Here is a 23,908-nt window from a genome sequence, read left to right as displayed (position 1 = left end):
GATTTGTATTTGTCAAAGAAAAATGATTTTTTTCTATTGAGATGTTGATAGTTATACCCAGCTCACCATTGATCCTGCGTATGAGGACCAAAAGCATTCAAGTGCCGCTAGTACACAGCTGAATCAATAACCTGCACACTTTGGACAACAAAGGAGCACAAAGTGTCATTTCACACCACACTATTCTCTGGGTCTATTCGCTGTTGCCTGGCAACGTGATTAAAGATGGAGGGGAAAGCCGAAGCCGAGACGTTTTTTCCCTTGGAGCTCATACTTCATGGTGATACTCGTTTAGTAAGATAAATCTCACTGTAGGATAGTTCAATAGGAGAAGGAAAAGCTATCATACAGCTATGATGATGGATGAATCTAAAGCAAAGGAGATTTCTCTCCAAATTTAATGTATTCTTGAATGACTGCGGAACGAGGATGGTAGTAGAATGGATTGTGTAGATTGCACAGATGACAAAAATAAATGGAAGGCGGAACTAGTAGCAACACACCGGAAAAGACCAGTCTTGAGTTTCAAAGCCTCAGCTTAAAGGTCTGGCTTGGATTTTAAATGAAAGACTTTGAGGATGTTGAATGCTAAAAGACCTAAATCCTGCCGCAGGGACACTTTCTCTGACTCTGGGGAGGGCGGAGGGACAAGCAACCTTACTCAGACTCATTCAAACGTATAGGCCCATAGGACTTAAATGACAGAACGTTTGGCTTTGGCATGGTAATCCATGCTAATCGGCCCTAGCGATACAGCTGCAATAGCAGCAGCAGAGGTGACCTGTCCGGTCCTACACTTCCCGTTGCTCTGACTGCAACGCAGCCATCTCCATCTCTCTCTCCCTCTCTCTCTCTCTCCCTCTCTCTCTCTCTCTCTCCCTCTCTCTCTCCCTCTCTCTCTCTCTCTCTCCCTCCCTCCCCACGGCCCACACAATAGAGCTCTGTGTGGAGGCTCGTGGAATGCAGCGAGATGGCAGGGCAGTGGGGATTGCCGCACGGTGTGGACGAAGAGGTGGTGGTGGTGGTGGGGGGGATACTAAGGAAGGGTGTGGAAGGTAGGAGGATGAAGGAAGGAGGAGGTGGTGGAGGTGGAGGTGGAGGTGGAGGTGGTGGTGGATGTGGGGGAGCAGGGCAAGGGGCGGGCTGGACGGAAGGGAGGGGTGGCTGATCTCTGCTGGCTGTAAGGGGCTACAGAGGCTCCAGGGGTCTAGAGGGTGTCTAGGTTTCCACACGGAGATCTCTCCCCAGTGCAGAGCGGAGTGGATGGGCCCTTCTAAGTTCTGTCTGTGTCCACCTGGATACGAAGGAGAGCAGAGGAGTGGCTCTAGCGGCCCACGGCGTCTCATCCGCCCAGCTGTCTCCACCTAGAAACCTATCCGACTCTAATTATCTATTACAGTCTGTAGCTGATCTGTTAATAGCAATTTAGGATTTTTCTAATTATAGTTAGAATAATACATTAGGCCACATGGCCGGCGACAATGGTAATGTTGTAAAAATGAAAAAACGGATGAATAAACAGTTGTAGGAAAATACCTAGTTCTAAATCAAAGGGATAAATGAAGCCACTTGTTGGAGTGTATTTATAGGTCCCGAACCAAGACTTCATTTACAGTGCCAGTTTGTAAAGGGGAAAGCACTCCCACTAGTGGAAGTGTGGGCAAACGGTCATTCTATAATGAACTTGAATAGTAGCTTTATATCTGTCATAAACTATCATGAATGATCCTATGCCACCATATCATTTAGCAATTTTGATTCTTTAAATTAATAATTTAAGGTACTTTCCAAAGTAGGCCTACAAAACAATAATTATGGCTTCTCAAAGTGTAAGCAATTCACAGTATAAGATTTCAGATATTTTTTAAAGAAAGAAAGACAGGCAGAGTTGAGTTAACTTAAACATTTATTCACAAACTTGAAGCTTGCAATAACAATGTATGCATTTCAAACTTTGGTTAAAGCTGTTTAAAAATTACCTAAACCTGGTACAGTAAGTTCGGAAATCTAAAAATGTAATTCCCTGTCTGAGATGAACAGTGTACATCTTATCTTATCAAAAGGGAAAGCTTGATTAAGAGGAGTAGAACGAACCGAATTAACCACAACCTGTTGGTCGAAAATCTACAGCCTATTTTCCTGCATCTTGGGATACCAATGTCTTTACAGTATGGATCACAGAATAACATTTATTCTAATGACCCAAAAACACAATTGAACAGCTTTAAACCACCTCATCTTGCTCATTCTGAACTGGCTACTCCTCCAACCTTATCCCTGAACCTCAGTCTCCTGAGTCTGAATCAAGGCCTTTCGCCCTGCGGGTCTCTCTTCCTGTGTGGGACGGTGGTGGTGTGTGGGGGGGGGGGGGGGGGGGGTAGTTTGTGTAGGGATGGGGGTAGAGGGGGGAGGGGGGGCTTTTCACACAAGATGGACGCCAGGGGGGACAAAGCTAGCATTCATCGACCGAGGAATGAAAAACATTTTCCTGAAGAAAACAGAGAGGCTACAAGCAGCAGAGGTAATGCCGAGGGGCCATGGGGTTAGTGTGCACACCGGTCGAAGAAGGGGCGGGTTGGGTGTGGGGGGATAGGGGGCGGGGGTCCATGCCTACAGCAAGACCAAGGGGGGCCACCGGAATAAAGTGAGCGCTCATTTATTCGCAAACCAAGCTTTTAAAGGGATGTCTACCTTTCAAACCATGCGTGAAAAGTTAATTCACACATTCTAAATGAATGTGCCTATACGAGAATGGCCTACAGATGTAGGTCTACTGTACATCTGTATGTTCGGTAATATGAGCAAGGTGGATCTTCTTTTCTGGTTCTATCCCAACTGTTCCCAACTCAATACTGTTTGGACCACAACTGCTTCTAAACTATTTTACTACCCTCGACTGTTTCTATCTCGACTGCCTCATTTTTTCCCCCTCGAACCAACAGAAAAATCAATCGGGCTGATTGCCTCCTCTGAGTGCATTTGATTAGAAAAGAGGCAAGTGGAACCTTTATGGAAACGTCTGACGTCGACACAATTTATAGACAGTTGGCAGTAATAACAGGCTGATATCCAGAAAGACAGAAACTCAAATCATAAAGTAATTAAGTTAAAACCTCTTCCTAGCCGTATACCTTTTATAAAACACTAAAGCCCTGAGGTATAGCAAAAGCATAATGGAAGTAGCCTAGTAAGTAGGCCTAAGCTAGACAAACAGATAGACCAAAGCTTCAGAGGGGGCCTCGGCTGTGAGTTCTGGGCTCAGTGTGCCACCTACAGACAGCAGGGAGAGTTGTATTGCTTGTGTAATAGCGCAGTGTCACCTTTTGGTGTCGCAATGTAACTGCTGTTGTTTTTAGACCGTAGGCCTTGCTACTGCTAGTAGTTATCCAATATTGGTTCTAGATGGATATAGTCTACCTTTTTTCTCTAGATTTCCTGTCGGGAAAATGATCATGTTAACAGTGCTGGTCAAGCCATTACATTTTTCTTTTGTTTCACGATTTTATCAAAATTGTCAAAGTTGTGGAGTGAATTAAAAACAGAATAAGCTCATATTAATAACAGATGTAGAATAATATTGTTAACTTTTTCATTCCTGAATCGGTATATTCAGGTATGAAAAAGGCCCCATTAGCCTCGTACACGTTGAAAAGCCTCCCACAATTATTGACCAATCAACGATCGATGCCAAGTGACGATAAACAATTGCACCATACGAGTCAAGTGTAGCAATTTTAGGGGTAATCAAAACAGTCACCTCCCAAATTAGACTGAATATGTTGAAATATTAACTACAATTTGCTGTAAGGCTTTTCTCAGATGAGAATATGGTTTTCCTTTTTTTTTTTTTTGTACCGAATTCGGCCGTAATATGGAAGCGAGGGCTGGGCTCTGATTGGCTGGATTTTTGGACAAGGTATGGCAAAACGCAAAGGTGAATGTAAGACAGGATGGTCAAATGATCCTACTCATGGTGGGGTTCAAGGAATATCATAATGCAATCTTTGCTGTTGGATAGGGCTACTGGCATAAAATGTCTAAAATCTCACTAACATGTGTTCTTCAAAACCACGCCCCCAAGCAACTGTTCCTCTTGTCAGGAAGCCCCCGCCAGTTTAGTGCATGACCAAAGGCATCTGATGTCACTTTTACTACCGCCACCACCACCACCACTAGTTCTCACTGTCCCCTGCACTTTCGTTCTGCTGGTACTATTGAAGTGACCCCTTCGCACAACAATGCACTGCATTAAAGGTCTAAGGACCACTAATAGAGGGATTCTTCTGTTACTTAAAAATGCTGGAAACTCTGCCCGGGTTGGCGCTGAAAACACGGCGTTGTACAGGACACATCCCGGGCAGTTGTTCTGGTGGAGCTCAGCATCGCAGCTCCAGCGATCCTTTCATCAGACGACTCATAAAGAAGAACAACGGGGCAAGTAGGTTATTGAGAATGATTGGACGTTACTAATGATACCAAAAGGTTGGTGTAGTTATGTGTAAGGTACTTATGATTTGATAATTATTGATGAAAGCGGATGAAGTGTCACTTTTCAGTCGATTGTGTTGTTGAACAAGTGAGTACTTGGTGATGTTAGGAACAGAATGTGAGGATGCATGCCAGTTCATTTATTTACCCCACCAATATGTTGCCAAACAGCCTTCTGTATCAATACAGGAGCTGTTTACTTATGCTGTCCTCCTGAACACGGTGTGTGCTGTTTATACAGAAACAGGTTGATACATGGCCTGGAGGACCTGCTCTTCTACACCATCACAGATGGCAAAGACCAAATCCCCCTGCCCCAGTTCATTTCTGTAAGTCCATCACACATTTTGCTATATTTATTGTGTGTGTGTGTGTGTGTGTGTGTGTGTGTGTGTGTGTGTGTGTGTGTGTGTGTGTGTGTGTGTGTGTGTGTGTGTGTGTGTGAATGCACACTTGTGCATTCAAGTGTGCATCTTTGCGTGTGTGTGTTTGTATGTGTTGTGAATGTCCAAACACATTGTCCTAAGAAGCCAATGGCAACGCATGGATGCTAATCATGTGTAGGTGATTCCTACTCACACATATACCTAAATACAATCCGATTGGCCCAAACTGAGTGCCACAGTAATATTTCCATCTGCACATGAAGGTATCTCTGAAATGGGAATGCAAACCCAAAGTATTTCACTTAACGAATGAAGCATGATCACAGGAAGACTACACACACACACACACACACACACACACACACACACACACACACACACACACACACACACACACACACACACACACACACACACACACACACACACACAGTCTTCCATGCAACATTGGATGATCCTATGGGAGAACATCAAAGGTTAGTTATTGAGTTAATCTGCAGGGGTTTCCACAATGAAGGGTTGTGGAATGGTTTAATGAATGGTCAGGTAAAAGTTTAAATGATAAGCTGTTTGAATTTGTTGAAAACATATTAAACAAACTTGCTATAAAACAATGAAGGTCCAGCAGATGAAGCTCTGCTGGACATAGTGCTGTTTACTAATGTGTGGTAAGCTGGTAGGTATGTTGTCACACAGCATTTTAGCTGTGCTCGGGACTCATGCACACACAAGCATTTAAGAGGTGCAAAGTAGTTCATCCGCACTATTTGCACCTGGCTCTTAAGTCACGCATCCACTGTGTTGCCAGGGGTCCATTATTTACCATTGGGATGAATGCAGCTACCCCTATTTTAAACCTCAGAGAGGCATGTTGTTGTGTTCATCCTACCCTGTTAATACAAGCCTTGACTTCAAATCTTTTAAGCGGCTCTTCCTGAAGTGATTTGGTTGTTTGTTTTGTTTTATGGCCGCATATTACCTTTAAAAGGAGGCAAATGGCTTCAAACCCCTGAAAAGGAAGCTTGATTAATGCACGACCATGGCTTCTGTGGTAACGCAGCCATGTGTGTATGAAAGAGCAGCTCTAGTAGAACTAACCTGGGTAAACAGTGATGGATGGTGATGACACCGAAGACCTGTGTTTGTTCATGAGACCATGGGGGAAACTGAGCCCACTGAAACCTGTAGCGTGTAGCGTGATCACTATTAGAGAATACGGTATAATAATCATAATAATTATTATATATATATATATATATATATACACATTTGATGTGTTTATTTGGTGTGTGCGTAGATGAGGGCTGGTTGAAGCAGCCTCACCTGGCCCAGGCTGATAGCCTCTGGGGCTGGGTGAGGCTGCAAACCTGTTGCACATTTGGTCAGCAATGTGCACAGGTTAAACCAGCCCATCGCTGCATGCACTTAGACAGTAATCGCCTCCATGGAAACATGGAGCACCATCGTCTTGCATCATTTTCTGAATTGTGTTGTGATTTTTTAACATACCCCCCCCCCCCCCCCTGTGGCCTGTGTTTGGAAGGGACCAGAAAAGTCCCTTCCAGTGTTTTTGCTACAGTATGTAATTCCTTCTTTTGAACAGGTACGGGCACAGTTAGGAAATTGGTCTACAAACGTCATATACATTATGAGACACAATAAAACATATCTTAATAAATACGTTGTCAACGATTTTGGTTGTGCCCTGCGTAGAGTGAGACCTTCTTCTAAATGACATCCTGTTCTTTATCCAAAGAACAAGCATGTCATCTGTGCCTTTACTTCTTACTAACTTGGAGATCATGCCGAAATGCAAATTCACTTTAAATTTGTCCTCACTTTGTCGTGATCATGCGATTGACCATTATCCCCCATGAATACTTTACTCAACACTAATAACCTAGTGTTAAATCAATAACGATCCACCGGGACAAATATTGAGGCACCGACCAACGGGTCCCGCTGACACACTGCCACAGAACATGACCAACCCGTGACACGCACGTTTGAGCCCTCGTGGGAATCCGTCATTGAGCCATGCAGACCTGCATGGAAATAGCCTGGAATCTATCCTGGGAGGGGAGGGTCAGACTCCTGCAAAGAATGAGCCCCGAAATAGACACACGTGTTGTCATGCACTTCCTGTCAACATGGAGGTGTCAGAAGTTGAGCTAACTAGTTACAGTTCATCTCACGTCCGCTTGGTTCCACGTTGTGATTCGTTGGTCAGCATGACTCCCTCCTCCAACCATATGTCCGCCCTGTATTCATTATTCATGATATTATCTTTATTTTCTGTTTACCTTCCCCTTGTCATTCCTTAGGCGACGGTCATAAGTTTCCTTTGCACAATCGTCAAAGCTTTTCCCGACCTCTTCTTACTGCTCACATAGTTGATGTACTTGATTTCTAAATGATTTTCGTTTTCTCCTGAATGGCACTAGGCCCTGAGGAAGACGGGCCTGCTCACCACCGACCCGAGGCTGCGCGACTGCATCAGTTTGATCCGCCAGTTCAAAGGGGAGGCCAGCGGACCCGTCATCATGGACCAGAAGCTCTTCAAGAAGTCAGTCGTGTTGTCGTTTGTGTGGTGTGCCTCTAAACCCGGACTGACTTGTGTGTTTACATCACCCTGTGTTGGTTCAACAAACTAATCATAACTAAAAAGGATCTAAATTCATCAATCTCATAAAGCGATGATTCTCAACTAGTGGTTCCAGAAAAAAGGCCACACTTTAATCTTTAGAAAGAAGCCCATGCATGTTTCAATGTTATTCCGGTTTAACTGGCAAACTATTTCATTGAATTCAGCCCCAATTGTGGAAGCTTTCTGTTCATATTTTCAACAGTACATGAAGGAATTGTTGAGTGCCGCAATATTTTTTTTTCTTGGGTCGTGACATGATGCGTAATGACACATGGGGGGTCCTCAGGCTAGACCAATTGAGACCCACTGATCTGTAAGTGAGCTAATGCAGCCGTGTCAGGGTTTAGTTGACCGGGGGTTCTCTGGGGGTCAGTGTTGTCTAGGCTTCTGGCTGATCAGGTGCAGCGGGTTATATGAATCCAAGTGACTGATACTGTTTTAAAGCCAACAGCTGCTCAGACCCACCCTCGCCCTGTAAGCAGATCAGGGCACGCACGCACACATGCACGCACGCACGCACTCAGGCACGTGCACACACTAACACACACACACACAAACACACAGTGGGGAGGATGGCTCAAGTATAGTCGGTAAAAAGAAAAAGCATGTGTTTTCCTTTCAACTTCAGACGTGCCAATTATATAGGCAGGTTCCGCTCAGCTAATTAGAGTCCTAGAATAGAAATTGACTAGAATCCGAGAAAGGACCAATTTCCTTTAGGTCGGGTTGGAGTCCCAACGTGGGTACCAAATTCCTTTAGGTCGGGTTAGAGTCCCGACATGGGTACCAGAGAGACTGTTGATCTGATCTTAAATACATTGCACTTTCTAATATGCTCTTAAAATAATCTAATATGCACGTAAAATAATATCTATTTTATTAATTTCTTTGCATATGTTTTCTTTTACTTATCTATTATTTAATTGTATTGAATGACAATGTTTACATGTGAAGCACTTTGAGTCTGCCTCGTGTATGAAAAGTGCTTTATAAATAAAGTTGCCTTGCCTTGCCTAATTAGAAAGGTCTCACTCTTCCCAGCTGCTATGATAGCAGTATCATTTACTTTAATGCCTCAGGCATTCATCCTGTTGGATGGTAATGGCGGTAGGTTAGTGTAGTGTGAACTAACTGGAAGCTCATGAGTCTGCACACACTCACACGTCTGCCTGGCATTGCTGTCTTCGGACAGCATTCTTAAAAAATAAGTTGCCTATAAATAGCTAGATGGAAATAGTGAAGTCTATCTTTATTTTATTTCTACAACGGTTGTTTACAACCGTTGTACAACTTAATGTCCTTCTATGTGTCGTGTGTTGTGTTCCAGGTGTATTGGCAGCAGCATCATACTACTGACCCAGGCCTTTAAAAAGAAATTCATTATCCCAGACTTTCTGGAATTTTCCCAGCAGATCAATAAGCTGTTCGACAGTGCTCAAAAGCAGGACTCAGGACAAGTGAGCACACACACACACACAGACACAGACACAGACACACAAACACTAACACAACACACACACACACACACACCCCTCTATTCATCCAGCGCCTTTATAATATCACTGCCTTTCTATTTCTTGCACAGGTAGCCGACTACATTCCCCAGCTGGCCAAGTTCAGCCCCGATCTTTGGGGTGTTTCTCTATGCACAGTCGACGGGCAAAGGTAAATGAAAACTTAAATCGGCACCGTCAACAACAACAACAACAACAACAACAATCATCATCTCATATTTCATTATTATTTTTCGTTCATTTTTCATTTTGCACATTGAGGGAGAGAATAACAGAAAGAGCGAAACGCTGACAACCTGGCCCGCTCTCCCTGACTGTGCGGCTAACACTCATCCCATGCATTGGTGTTGCTCTATATGTCCTCCTGCCGTGGCGTAGACATTCTGTGGGTGACACCAAGGTTCCGTTCTGTCTGCAGTCATGCATCAAGCCTCTCGAGTATGCCATCGCGATCCACGAGCTGGGCTCGCAGCACGTGCACCGCTACGTAGACAAGGAGCCCAGCGGCCTCAAGTTCAACAAGCTGTCGCTCAACGACGAAGGTGAGGACGAAGGGCGGGCCATGGCGTGCTTTTGGAGATAGCTTGATTTGTCCTAGCGCGCGCGGTATTGACGAGATGTACGAGATAGGAAGGAATCTGTTGTTGTTGTTTTTTATAAGGAGGGTAAGGAGGTTAAGGTTGAGCCCCTCCCCAGTTAGTAGGATTCGCAAAACAAAATAGCAGTGTTCCGTCCACCCCTACTGGCAGTTCAACCTTTTGAGCTGAACTTTCGTAGCTCGGATGGCTGGGGGTCCTGAGTGGGGGGGTTTGAGAGTGCTGAAAGCAAGATTCTGGTAAACAAAGAGATATGCGGGCTGGCCAGATTTTTTTTATTTGTAGAATATATCAGTTATAGAATGTGATTTTATTGATAACATTTATTAAATCAATATCACTCAGCATTGACTAAAGTTATATCTAGGTTATTTTAAGCTACGAGCTGGAGGAGTAGTGGGCTTCACTGAGCTATCCTTCAATGAATGACGTTGTTGTTGTTGTCATTAATAAAGTTTATTTTACAACAATGGGGAATAAACCCAGTGTTATTGTTTACATGAGTACCCGTGTGTCAATGGCGTGTGTCAAAAAAAGTCACTTTTTTCCATTATGGCAGCAGTTTAGCAATGAATCCCTAGCGGCCCCCTGTCCTGCTGTGATCTCTGTAGTTAATGGCCCCTGTGCTTTTCACTCACTAATTACCTATTCTCCCTCCGCTGTGCAGATAAGCCACACAACCCCATGGTGAATGCCGGAGCCATCGTAGTCAGCTCTCTAATAAAGGTACAATCAAATACATGTACTGTTCAGGCGATAAAATAATGAGAATCATGACCAAGTAATGGCCGGTTTATGTGAATGAAAGTCAGACCAATGCACCATCTTAATATTAACACAGCATGGCACGAAACAATGGGCCTCTGACAACTATGCCACAGATACCCATGCTGAATATTTACAGCACAAACTAATTCTATAGATGGGAAGATATCAAATATCAACAGAGCTAACAGAACACAGACATCAAAGTAGAAAGGATGGCATGGTTTCTATCTTGTCAATATTGACAAGATATTCGGCATTAATTTTAAAACCTAGAACATATTGGGTGGAGGGTATATTTTGTTTGGGTCGGCAAGTCTTTAATGCTGAGTTCCCCTATCTCGCTGCCTGTCCCTTCCAGCCCACTGGACAAATAGGGCTCTTATCATATGTGGGTCAGGTTCAGCATTGCATGGTTTTGAGTATTGGTACTGACTGTGCTGGGCGTGTGTGTAGGTCTGGCCAATTGAAACCCAGGACATGACAAGGTGTGTGCGTCAATGATTGTCCTATAATACAAGCTCGCACACACACATACACCTACCCACATTGCACAAACAAATGTCAAAAAAAAATTGGATTGAGTTTTCTGTGTGTGAAGTGACGCAACTGAACCTCTTCTTCTAACTTTAGTCAAAGAACATCCTTAAAGGTCAGGGTATATTTGATATTGGGAACCTTTACCAGTGTGCTCATTAAATTCAGCGCTCCCCTTCCCTGTTTGGACACCTTACAACTTGGCAAAGATCATAGCACTGAAATTCAAGCAGAGCAATAACCTCAAATTTAAAGACATGTCACCACAGTTAACATGTGCTTTGCCGGCTGACAGACGACGCTGAACCGTCATACCCGCATGCCCCCTGAGAATAGCTGCCAAGGCTTGACGTCAGAGAACACAAACACTGCCCTCTGTAGGACGAGGGAATGTTTAACCTCCAGGTAAACTGAAAATGTTTTGTTTTTCTCTTTTGACAGCCTGTTTCAAAGAAGGCCGAGAGGTTTGACCATGTGAGTACATACCTTTCGATTTAGAGAAATGTCTAGGCCTTTTAATATACTGGAACAAGCTTTATTTTTTATTTTTCTACCTAAAATGCAACGCAGTCTTTTTGTGTCATCATTGCAGGTTATGGAGTATTTGAAAAGAACAGCTGGTGGAGAGTTTGTGGGTTTCAGCAATGCAACGTGAGTGTTGGTAACTGTCAATTAACATACCAAAATTCCTCTGGTCTTATAAAACAAACCACTTATGACTAGGGCTGGGCGATTAATCGAATTTTGATCGCGATTTCTATTTTAGCGTCAAACGATCACAAAACAAATATAATCTAATTTTCGATTTTATTTTATTTATTTATTTATTATTAAATGTTTTATAGAAAGTTTTATTGAAAGTTTTATGAACAGCTGGATACATATCTCTACATTTTTTTTAGATTTGAACATTTCCATTTTGTGTATTTTTTAAGGCGAAATTTCAAAGTTCACAGTTGCAAAGTGTTTTTTTGGAGAATAATGCTGAATAAATATATCATACTTTCAAACTCAAAAATAATCGTTTGAATAATAGGGATTTCAATATTGACCAAAATAATCGTGATTAGGATTTTTTCCATAATCAAGCAGCCCTACTTATAACTTTTAACTCTACAGATTTCAGTCAGAAAAGGAGACTGGAGACCGGAATTATGCAATTGGTTACTATCTCAAAGAGAAAAAGGTGAGTGCAGTTTGTTTATGTATACGTTGATGGCTGTTGTTAATAATTTAACATAATGTTTAACATATTAACTTTGTATGCTAACTGTGCCATGAACCTCTGAACCGTTGTTCTATTGCAGTGCTTTCCAGACAACGCAGACATGACGGCCGCCCTAGACTTCTACTTCCAGGTGAGAGGACAGCGCGCTTTCTGACATTTTGACCTATAACCTCCTCTGTATCTTTCTTTGCTTTACTCAGTGCTGCTTGCCTTCCTTCTGTTCACCCTTCCAGCTCTGCTCCATTGAGGTGAACTGTGAATCAGCAAGTGTCATGGCCGCCACATTGGCCAACGGGGGCATCTGTCCAATCACAGAAGAGCGTGTTCTGAGCGCGGGGGCTGTCCGGAACACCCTGAGCCTCATGCACTCTTGTGGCATGTACGACTTCTCCGGACAGTTTGCCTTCCACGTGAGAATCACACAAATTATTTTTGACAATTTTGTTCCAGATCGATGTAGTTCCAAACAATATTACACGAAGATGTTCATTTTTAATTCGCTCATTTCCTCTGGTAGGTGGGCCTGCCTGCTAAATCTGGTGTCTCTGGTGCGGTGCTGCTGGTGGTTCCTAATGTTATGGGAATGATGTGCTGGTCCCCACCCTAGATCGCCTCGGCAACAGTGTTCGCGGTATTCACTTCTGTCAGGTCAGATACACATTTTGACGTTCATTAAAATCTAATGATAGAAGTCCATAATAATATGGTTTTACCCTTTTTTATATATATCGTCAATTCTACATGCTTTTATGATATAATTTCAATGTTTACTTTTTTTGTTATGCAGGAACTGGTGTCATACTTCAACTTTCACAACTACGACAACCTGAGACACTTCACCAAGAAGCATGATCCGAGAAGACGGTCCGATGATGACCCAGTAAGACCTACACAGTACAATGTCTCCTCTCATACACAGGCATATATTTCAGGGCTATATGTATGGCACAGTACTGATGTATCATGAACCCTACTCAGCACCATGTTTGCCTGTCCATTCCTCTCAGCACAAGTCTGTGGTCAACTTGATGTTCGCGGCCTACGGTGGGGACGTCTCGGCTCTCAGAAGGTCAGTGATGTACAACCGTAAATGTCCACCAGAGTTCTGGTGAAAGATAATCCACCTACAAGGTTTTCTCCTTGGAGGTTTGTCATTCAAAGGGCAGTCGGGTAGACAGTCCTGCCTGTTTGCCCTCCGTCACTGAACCTCTCTGTGTGCGTTGTCTATATGTTCTTCTCTCCCCCTCCCTCTCTAGGTTTGCTCTCTCTATGGTAAACATGGAGGACAGGGACTATGATTCTCGTACTGCCCTCCACGTCGCTGCTGCCGAAGGTAGATCTTCGTCAATATATTACTATAAATAAGAAAAAGAAAGACTGTCGGTATTTTCGTTGAAAGGCTTTGTTTTTTTTATATTGTGTTCATTTCTTGCAGGTCATCAGGATGCAGTCGCCTTTCTAACCGAAGTTTGTAAAGTCAACCCGCAAGTAAAAGACAGGTAATTTTAATTTAATTATCGAATCATCCCTGGGTGTAACGCTGTCTTGACATTTTGAACTCTTAAAATGTATCTTGTGTGTCTGGTTAGGTGGGGCAACACCCCTCTAGACGACGCCTTGCAGTTTGGCCACAGTGGCGTTGTTACCGTGCTGCAGGAGTACCAGAAGGGGTACTCTGACACAGAGGCCCAGCCTGAAGCTGAGGAGCAGAAGGCCACTTTGGACACCGTGAAGGTTGTGGTCTGAGCCAAATGAGAGGCCGGGAGTGTGATGGAACGTAAGAAGAGCTTCTATTCTGTCCAGCATTAAATACCCGATGCAGTCGTCAGGGGCAGCTCAGACAATGGTCGGCCAAAGATTATTTGGGTACGTCTTAAATTAGGAAGTGCACATTTAGGGAAGTGTGAGGCCTCCCAATTCAGAGATTGTACATTGTGAATTACTTTTGTATATTGGTTAAAAAGGTTTTAGGAAGGAGGGGAATTACATTTATCAGCATGGCTTTGCATACTATGTCAATGTGTTTGATTAATTTCTTTCTTTGTTAGCAGACTTTTAGTGCCATATATCACTGATGTAAATATGAATATGCTGCTTCATTCATTTGTTTATTTATTCCAGCAAGCATTGACACTTTCTATTCAGTATGGATTCATGATTTTCACCTTGTTGGTAGGGCTCAACAAAGCTGTGATTTGTAAATCTAAATTATTGGAATCCAATATGACTTACTTTGAAATCACAATGTAAATGTGGTAATAAATCTGATTGACAGAGCATTTCCAATGATATCTTTATTTGTATATAGTGTATATATAGTGACAATTGTATACATAACTCTTGTCGGTTAGCCATCCCTCCCTTTGAATTCACAAAAATATTGTTTTTCCTCACATTGTTTTGATTGGTACTACATAAGCTACATACATAAAGGCATACACAAAAATAGCTTTCACACTGGATGGCCTGAGAATGTACGCATTTCATAATGGTGCAACACACTGAACACACTGGACTTGTATTGCTACTATAAAGTGTGGTGCACAGATTAGTAGCCCTAACCCTAATTGTTTGTTTGAAATACTGTCAAACCAGGTCCCCTCTTTATTATCATGAGCTCCAAAATTGAAATGACTTTTGAATCGTATGAACCCGTCTCATATTCACATCACACCAAGCTCTCTGGCTCCTCCAGGCCTGAGTGTGTCAGCAACTCCCCGTCCCAAAGTCCAAAGGCCGGACACAGAGGGCCCCTGAAGCGGCCCCTGATGCTGTGGATGATCTTATGTCTCTCAGTGTCCACCAATGCCAGGAGGCCAGCCTCGTAGTCCAGCAGCACACCGACGCGCTCAGGCTTCCCGACGAGCTGCAAGGGGACCATCTTGTTGCTGGTCATGGCGGACCACTTCCGCTGGGCGTAACCAAACACCCAGGACGCGGTGTTGGTGCCCACGCAGTCTTCCCGGGCCATCTTTGCCTCGGCCACGCCCAGGCGAAACTCTTGGGACTTTTTGACCGTCACTTCCCAGTAGTGACGGCCACCCGTTATCTTCTCACTGCCGAACACCACGGCCCAGTCGCGGAAGCGCTCGGGGTTATCTTGGACCTTGCTGGGGTCGAGGCCCAGCATGCGGTAGATGACCCCTGTGTCCTTCTTGAAGAGGTCCAGACTGCTGTGTGCAGTCCGCTCGTCCAGTCTGAACTGTATGCCTGCAGTGAATCACAACAAGGCAATGTTCATGCTTTTTTTACGTTTTAGTTGTTCATGGGTATAGTGAATAGGTTAAATTATTTCCTAATTCTTATGGTATATCCATATATAGCCAGACATATAAAAACATGATTAAACGCGTATAATAAACACGGTAGCCATTGGTGACATTGACTGTCGTCTACCCACACAGTGAACTGACCCAGGACCCTTGATCTGGTCTGTGTGTTGTTCAGTGTTCCTCTGCACACCACTGACTGGATGGTTGTTACCTAACAATGTCTTTGGTTTACACAATATATCTGTTTTAGCCTAACAAAAACGGTTGTTTCGTTTTTTGTTTTTTCTTACATCTAATGATACTTAGGACGAAAACGAAATATGAGCTCATTAATATGAACTAATTTCAGAGAAAGTTAAATTTCTTCCGTCAATTGGACCTTGTTTACGCTCAAGTATGCATGAGACGGGACGGGGGGCGATCAAGGTCCTCGAACTCGGAGACCCTTAGATGCCAAAGACGAATCACTCACTATTTCCAGTTGATCTGGATATATACCGCATGGTTGCGGGCAGGGTTGAATTCCGCGTGCATTTGACTGACAAGGAGCCAATAATTCGTCCCGTTAGTCGAGAGAAATGTGTTACACTTGCGTGCAGCGCCATTTTATTTCTCGCATGTGTTTTCTCGGAGCAGCTGCATATAGAACTGCGCCCCGGAGCCCCCTACCGACCCGGAGAGGAACCACAGGGGCAGAGACCAGTGTTGCCAGATTGAGAGACCCGCCGAATCAGAACCACGGAGAGCGTTTGTTGTCTTCCGCTGCTGTTGTTTAATCGGATTGCACATCTTTGGTGAGCCCTCAAGAGGCAGGAACAAGCAGAACTGACATGTTTTAATTATTTGTTCATATTTCCTTGGTTTATATCTATATGTTAATTTAATTGATCTGTATGATATATTTTACAATTTGCTGCTGTTCCAAATAAACCCGCATGCCCCCGGCGTTGTTGCCCATCCAACATTTTATTTCGTGCATTGCCCATACAACATTGTATCCCGTAAATGATCCCCTCTAAACTCCACAGTTATCTCATTCATTCTAATCCCCTCTATAGCCTATATGGGCTATTCCATGTGTGCGGACAATGTATGAATGCTATAATAACCATGAGCTTAACAGTGAATGCCAGCTAGACCATTCGTCCACACACACACACACACACACAACACACACACACACACACACACACAACACACACACACACCACACACACACACACACACACACACACACACACACACACTGGCACTCCCGCTCGCTCCAGGGCTGCCGGGCACAGACGCGCTCACGATGTGATGACAGACACAGCAGCGACGTTCAAAGATACCTGATCGGTACCTGATCTATGGCGAGTGGATAGTGCCAGGATTCCCTGGAGAAGGATAACAACGTGTGAAATGAACGTGTGGAGAAGCTACGCCGCCGCCGTGTGGAGAGGATATGCACGCCGCCGCCGTTGGGACTGGGGATCGATTCCCAGTCTCTATATATAATTTTTTCTTCATTATTTTCTGATATTAAGATATCCAATGACTTGTTGATGAATAAGTTGATTACATTTTATAAAAAACGTTAGTTTTTATGTGTCAAAAAGACAAACTGTTTTAAAACAGATCTCAAAAATGTTTTGATGATTGATGCAGAGGGGTATTCCACAAAGCCGGTTTTATCACATAACCGGGCAAATTAACCCAGGGTTTGCGGTAACCCTAGGGTTTCCGTTCCAAAATGAACACGGTATGTTAGTTACTATAGCAACATATGCTCTGAATCAAACCTGGTCGGACCAGGTTTTGTGCATGTTAAGTTTGGAACATAACCCGGTTTTGGGGATTTAAAGCTGCGTTCACCGCAGAGTCCATGTGTTCACAATGGCATGCCCTGTTGATACCGGAGCGCCAATTATTCGTGCAATCCACCGGGAGAGATTTGTAAGACCACGGCTATATTCGGATGACTTTTTGCTGGAGAGATACCGATTCTCACGCAAATCTTTAATATATTTAAATAGCCTTCTCTCTAGTTCAGGCGTTCTCACGGCGACGTAGGGTAGCAGGCGTCTTAGTGGCGACGAACTTATCCACACGTCGAGAGTAGACGTATATTTTGTCACAATTTCCTTATGTACGTCGCCGTGACACCGCCGCCGGTGGGCGGATCTTCCATGCCGTCGCCGTGACGTCGCTGCTGGTCTCTCGTCTGCAGTCCCAATCAATCCCATTCAAAATTTCACACGTTCCCACGGCGACGTAGGGTAGGCTGCTCCTTCGCCTCTTCCAGGGAATCCTAAGGTTTGGCACTATCCACTCGCCATACCTGATCGTCACCCAGAGATCCGCGAGCACCACGGATGACGGTATAGAGCGGAAACCTCATGTACATGTATGATCTAATAGTTATGCGTTTCCCACTCGTTTATCCGCGCTCAGCGAGTGGACCTTCCGATGGACTAACAGTCACAGCAACAGCTACGATCCAATAGACGATCCAAACTACTTTTCTGCCCCTTTTTTGGACTGACAATTAAGGAATTCCGGCCAATTAGGCGATCCGGGAGCGACGGGACCGCAGCCCGTTGCACGGAGATGGACGGGCGCGCGTGGATCCCGTTCTCCACAATGACAATGAATTGTTGTGTTATTGTTTTGATGTGATAGAGTCGAGGGCTTTGAGGTGGTCGTGGCATTAAAACGTGGGGAAACTCCATGGACTATTTTTTAGAGTGAGTCGCTATGATCGTTGGGTCGCAGCTCATCCTGGCGCGCATCCAAACGTTCGATGCCCGGTGGAGAATAGTTAATCGCTGGGTGTATGCGGTGGGTTATGCCACAGGTGTATGAGGTCCGGTTTACAATTCGGATAACTTCCCCTATCGAGTGCACAAGTATGGCGAGACTATAAGCTACCGTGAGCTATGTAGTGGAAGACATTCATTTAAGTTCTGGATTATTTTTAATTGATTTGAGAATTTGGAGAGGGATCTTTTGCAATTTAGTGGAAAATGGATCTAAAAGTAGATTCCGAAGAAATGGACATCCGTCAACCTCCCTCTTTGCAGGTGTTCTCCCGCAACTCGACCCTGCACGGAATCTCTCACATCTTCACCTACGAACGCGTGTGCGTGAAGCGCTGCCTGTGGCTGACCTTCTTCCTCAGCTCCCTGGCGTGTCTGCTCTACGTGTGCGTGGACCGGATCCACTTCTATCTGGAGTACCCACACGTCACCAAGCTGGACGAGGTCACGACCCCAATGATGGTGTTCCCAGCCGTCACATTTTGCAACTTGAACTCGTTCCGCTTCAGTCGCGTCACCCGGAATGACCTGTACCACGCGGGGGAGCTGCTCTCACTCCTCAATCAGAGGTAGGCCTATGCTTACCTTGGATTTCACCAATCGAATAACTTCATCCACCACTGTGCTCTCTTCGGTCTTTCCTTAACGTTATTTCTCCTCACCGAGTCCACATTCACCATCACGCTTCCAATTAATTCAGTGTGGTCCGAGCATCATTCATTTCTTCTAAAGCATGGGCATTAAAGATAAGGTCAACTGCTATAAGTCATATGGGTGCAGAAAGCCAGGCTCAGAGTTCAGGATGGTGGGGGCACACAGCAGCACGTATCACACAGGAGGCAGCCTCTAAAGGGAGTGTGAGCCCTTTGCATTTCCTCATCAACTAGCAGCTGCTTCGTAATGACAATCTGCTTTGATATTATTAATCGAACAGTCAAGCCTCAGGAGCTTGCATGACGGAAGATAAATCATGGTTATTAAAGAATAGACAGCGTTCAGATTAATTGGGGTGCTCATAGTCCTATATACATCCCTTGACGTACATATTAAATGAGCCACAAACACATGGCTGTTAAGGGAACTGTTTTGTCGTGTCGCGGCCAATGTAAGAATGATAAGGCAACCAAAATCTGGTCAGATGATTCATCTTGTTGAGAGAGAGAGTTTCATAACATGGGATCTGAAATGCTTGTCAAGTACATAACAGGTATTATGTAGGTATCCCCTGCATCATTTCCTATTTGGGATAGATGTCAAATAGTCTCTAACTCATTGTTTAAAAGTAAACAAAATGTGGGGGAGTGAGGTAATGCTTAGTAGCAATTGTGAAGACACCGTTGTAGTGTATATATACATTTAACAATATTGTTATGTTATTTTCCGCCATGATTTGATACCTGTTTAGACTTTCACTCAAGTAAACACACCGCTGTTTGGAATTCAGCACCTTTCCTATCCCATAAACACTTTAACGATTGCCATATTAAATCCAGGTGTGAACAGTTTAGAGATAGGTGGGTCTGTGAATTATGTTGTGCTATAAAGCTTTACGTATACCAAGGTGTTCAGCTCAAGTACTCTCTGGCCAGCATGCACCCATTCAGGAGGGTGTTTGTTGGGTTGGGTGTATGTGTGTGTGTGTGTGTGTGTGTGCGTGTGTGTGTGTGTGTGTGTGTGTGTGTGTGTGTGTGTGTGGTGTGTGTGTGTGTGTGTGTGGTGTGTGTGTGTGTGTGTGTGTGTGTGTGTGGTGTGTGTGTGTGTGTGTGTGTGTGTGCGTGCGTGCGGTGCGTGCGTGCGTGCGTGCGTGCGTGCGTGCTGCGTGCGTGCGTGCGTGCGTGCGTGCGTGCGTGCGTGCGTGCGTGCGTGCGTGCGTGCGTGCGTGCGTGCGTGCGTGCGTGCGTGCGTGCGTGTGTGGTGTGTGTGCGTGTGTGTGTGGTGTGGTGTGTGGGGGGGGGGTTGGTTATGTGGGTGGGAGGGTGTGTGCATGTGGCTGTGTGTGTGTGTGTGTGTATTGGTGGCTGGGTGGGTGTCATTCAGTGCATGCTTGCGTGTGTGTGTGTGGTGTGGTGGTGTGTGGTGTGTGTGTGTGTGTGTGTGTGTGTGTGTGTGTGTGTGTGTGTGTGTGTGTGTGTGTGTGTGTGTGTGTGGTGTGTGTGTGTGTGTGTGTGTGTGTGAATGCGTGGGTAAATGCCTGTGGGTGTGTGTGTGATGAATAAAAACCGTCCATCTCATCAAGAAATAATGTATTTTTAAAATTCAAGCATTTCTTTATTATCAATAAAAGCATTGTATTCAGATTATGGATACTATGGATAACCTATGGACACGTGTCACTGAAAACAATGGGATAGCACATTGTCCATATTCCATCATTATGGACCAACATTCATAGTCACACTCCTGGCATCCATATAGAAATACCCACAAGCCTCTTGGGAAAGTGAGTGTTCTGTAAAAAAATCCTATTCAGCTGTTTTTGGAGAGCCTATTAAATTCATGCCATGTTATTAATAGCACAGCGGGAGTGAAGGGTAGAGGCTGGAGTGTGTGTGTGTGTGTGTGTGTGGTGTGTGTGTGTGTGTGTGTGTTGTGTGTGTGTGTGTGTGGTGTGTGTGTGTGTGGGTGTGTGAGTGTGTGTGTGTGTTGTGTGTGTGTGTGTGTGTGTGTGTGTGTGTTGTGTGTGTGTGTGTGTGTGTGTGTGTGTGTGTGGTGTGTGTGTGTGTGTGTGTGTGTGTGTGTGTTGTGTGTGGTGTGTGTGTGTGTGTGGGTGTGTGAGTGTGTAGTTCCCATTCTTCTACGCTCTGCTGTAGTTGACCACGAGTCATTCGGAATAAACACTCCCAACCACGCCTCCTATGTTCAGTACTCTGTAGCTGGCTGACCCTAGTGGGTTCCTCTACTCCAATAGCTCTGATCTGATGGATGAAAAGGACAAACCTATTATGCTGCCATCTGAATAAGCCACACGGTGAATGAATCGTTTATTCGTTTTTTAATTACTAACCTTACTTTTTAATTGTAGGGTTACGTTAATAAAATATATCATATTTAAGAATTTTTATTATAATGTTATATACATTTGTTGTGTTTAAAATGTATAGGATCCCATTCTTCAATAGCTAGACAGGGTGACAGGGAGAATCAGTGTAACCTGGACCCTATTTTTAGATGGGGACAACTACCTTGAGATCGGTCTAGTATTGAGCGAGAATGCTGCCGCCATAATCTGCAAATAAAATGGACTGCAATGTAATCCTTTGAGGCAATAGCGCTGTGTCAATGTACCTCCTCTAATAGTGTTTGTTTTTATCACTGACATACTCCGATTATATTCGATCATGATGGAATGGATCCCTGCAGAGAAACAAAACGTGTTTATTTACCTTTCGCTTGATCACGTTCTGTTTGTTATTTGGTCGAACCAAGGCTTGCTCAAGGCAATGTCTCTCTCTGGAATCTCGTTGTTTTTGCTGTTTCAGGATATTTCCCTATTGTCGTTACAATCTCAACCGTCCTTCCCCCAAATCTTTTAGATAACGCTGAACTACGCTTTCCGTTATCTAACACAACAAAACCTCCTGCAACTCCTATTTCCTCCTGCAACAACTCAATTTAACTCTCATTGAGCGAGACTTGGTTGGACAAGGAAAGGTAAAGAAACAACTTGGAATTCTCTGTAGGATCCTTTCCATAATAATATAATGTAATTGGAGCCAGACGGTGACAAAAGCAAGGGGCACTGTTGCCCCTAAGGATTACAATGCAGCCGGTTATGGGGGATTACGGCTGCATCGTACCTGCTGAACACTGGATCAATCTCCAAATCGTTTTCCGCATTAGCCCCTTCATACCCGAAATGATCACAAAATAGACTTGAAGTTAAAGCGTTGTCCTTGCACGGTTTGACCACATACAACAGCCCCTCGCTCTATCACCTCCATACAAACAGTATACAAGGACACTCACTCCACTCTGCTGCAAGGACACACCACAGAGCCATCGAGACACAAGGACGTTACCTAGGCTGATGACTCTTCAGTATCAGCAAGCAACAGCTAAATAAGGACTGGCATGGCACCGTAATCCAGCTGAAGTTCGGTGCCTCAGTGAAGATGGCATATTGAAAGTGTTATCCCTATTGGTGTTATATCCCTATTTGGTCGTTTTTTAAACCCCAACCCCCCTTCTCTCTCTCTGTCTGCAACCCTTAATGGCTCCTCACCTGCGCAGGTATGAGATCAGGGGACTTACACCTGGTGGAGGAGAATGTTCTGGAGTCCCTGAAGCTCAAAGCGGACCTTCCACAACTTCAAGCCGCGGCCCTTCAACATGCGGGAGTTCTACGACCGTACGGGCCACGACATCAGCGACATGCTGCTCTCCTGCCACTTTCAGGGGCTTGGAGTGCCGAGCGGAAGACTTCAAAGGTCGTGAGTTCCCCTCCTCGCGTCCGCAGAAGTCCCTATAGACAGTCTCTGTATAATACTTATAATCATACAGTACATTAGCTATTTGAGGGTACAATTCACAGGATGTCTAGAAGTCTATGTACAGCCATTCATGATGGTATAGTCTTTTTTACGGTCATGGTGAGGTGTGGATCCAAGTTTGGTGCGAAAGAAGAGGCAGCAGGCAGCAATGCGTTTGTCCAAAAAATATAACTTCAGTACAGAACCAGTAGAAAAAAACAGACATTCCATAAAGGTTTCAAAAAACCCTATTTTTTTTGACTAAAGTCTAAATTGAGGACCAAGTTCTAGCAAATTCAGTGAAACAAACATTTTTAAAGATGCAGCATGGAGCAAGGGGAGCAGAGGGAATAAATGGGCATGACAACCTGAGCACAGGTGCGGATGATTGGTTTGTGATTGTACGGCGTCCGGTAAGGATACCACCGCGCGTGGCCGTAGTAGAGCGCCTGGAAGTCGCAGCATCCCTGCTGCGTAACCAGTCTTATTGAGGTCACGATGTTACTGCCAGGTGACCGTTGAAGATGTCAGCCATTATGGTTGCTTTTGTAAATCTGAGGGATGTGAAGGGGCCCGAGGTCAGAGCAGCATCTGTCAGAGTGTGTAGTCTGTAAATGCACACAGTACAGTTTGACATGAATCCAGAGTTCCTAAAGGCATTATCCGGCGTGACCCGACCGTGAACTCCACTTTGTTGCTATGGTATTCTGCCTCGGGCAGAACATGCACTCTCACATGCACACACCTGTGTCAGCCGACATGGATTCAAATTTGTCCCCCAATGGATGCTGTGATATTTTTTTCTGTTGACGGCCGATAGTGACATTGTTTGAAATGTTAATGTTGTCTGTCTTTCAATAACCGTGTTCATATGGCACATGGATCCAGACAACATAGGCCTTCAAATATTTTGTCCTGAAATTGGCTTTGTTATGTTTTTTCTTGTGGTGGATAGCAGGCACTGTGGGCTCATAGCTATCCACTATTCATACAAATCGGTTCTTTCCCACGCAATTCAATGGTTCAATATTTTTACCAATTCGAGCATGGACCTTCATCATCCTCTTGGCTTGAAGCGGTTACAACTTCCCATCCTCAATATGTTGAGTTCCTCTTCTCCTCCAGATACTGCTCCATTTTGATTTTCCTCATGAAAGATGGATGAGGTGGTGAAACCGTAAAGCACGGAAGGCAGTTGGAAAGTGGCA

At 44.4% G+C, this 23,908-nt stretch overlaps 3 protein-coding genes across 3 annotated transcripts; 2 read left to right on the top strand and 1 right to left on the bottom strand.

Annotated features, from left to right (window-relative positions):
• The first annotated feature begins 4,080 nt into the window (after positions 1 to 4,080).
• On the top strand, positions 4,081 to 14,438 carry LOC115546147 (glutaminase kidney isoform, mitochondrial-like). Its single transcript, XM_030359840.1, is given in 19 exon segments — positions 4,081 to 4,438; positions 4,730 to 4,817; positions 7,319 to 7,440; positions 8,849 to 8,978; positions 9,107 to 9,186; positions 9,414 to 9,577; positions 10,299 to 10,357; positions 11,375 to 11,407; positions 11,526 to 11,584; positions 12,053 to 12,119; positions 12,241 to 12,291; positions 12,395 to 12,571; positions 12,679 to 12,763; positions 12,766 to 12,809; positions 12,949 to 13,041; positions 13,169 to 13,230; positions 13,418 to 13,494; positions 13,597 to 13,660; positions 13,751 to 14,438. Coding segments are annotated over 19 exon segments (1,812 nt in total). The 5' UTR covers positions 4,081 to 4,238; the 3' UTR covers positions 13,908 to 14,438.
• A 2-nt stretch (positions 14,439 to 14,440) lies between these two features.
• Positions 14,441 to 16,076, bottom strand: spryd4 (SPRY domain containing 4). The gene is made up of 2 exons (XM_030359916.1): positions 15,906 to 16,076; positions 14,441 to 15,371 (listed from the first exon to the last, which is right to left on the bottom strand). Exons 1-2 carry the CDS (start codon positions 16,036 to 16,038, stop codon positions 14,830 to 14,832), a joined length of 675 nt encoding a protein of 224 aa, XP_030215776.1. The 5' UTR covers positions 16,039 to 16,076; the 3' UTR covers positions 14,441 to 14,829.
• Positions 16,077 to 17,756: 1,680 nt separating this feature from the next.
• On the top strand, positions 17,757 to 22,736 carry LOC115546418 (acid-sensing ion channel 1A-like). The gene is made up of 2 exons (XM_030359917.1): positions 17,757 to 18,800; positions 22,462 to 22,736. Exons 1-2 carry the CDS (start codon positions 18,439 to 18,441, stop codon positions 22,697 to 22,699), a joined length of 600 nt encoding a protein of 199 aa, XP_030215777.1. The 5' UTR covers positions 17,757 to 18,438; the 3' UTR covers positions 22,700 to 22,736.
• Positions 22,737 to 23,908: the final 1,172 nt, after the last annotated feature.

This window comes from Gadus morhua, chromosome 1, assembly GCF_902167405.1.
Source record: "Gadus morhua chromosome 1, gadMor3.0, whole genome shotgun sequence".
Taxonomy (NCBI): domain Eukaryota; kingdom Metazoa; phylum Chordata; class Actinopteri; order Gadiformes; family Gadidae; genus Gadus; species Gadus morhua.
The sequence above is the reverse complement of the archived record's forward strand: the minus strand, read 5'-3'. Positions and strand labels throughout refer to the sequence as shown.

What these genes read in the sequence shown, in the direction of transcription:
- LOC115546418 (XM_030359917.1), top strand. Translation starts at nt 18,439, where the DNA reads ATGGATCTAAAAGTAGATTCCGAAGAAATGGACATCCGTCAACCTCCC. An exon ending in CTCTCACTCCTCAATCAGAG is followed by an intron (nt 18,801 to 22,461) that starts GTAGGCCTATGC and finishes TCACCTGCGCAG; the next exon opens with GTATGAGATCAGGGGACTTA.
- spryd4 (XM_030359916.1), bottom strand. Translation starts at nt 16,038, where the DNA reads ATGGCGCTGCACGCAAGTGTAACACATTTCTCTCGACTAACGGGACGA. An exon ending in ATCCAGATCAACTGGAAATA is followed by an intron (nt 15,372 to 15,905) that starts GTGAGTGATTCG and finishes GATTCACTGCAG; the next exon opens with GCATACAGTTCAGACTGGAC.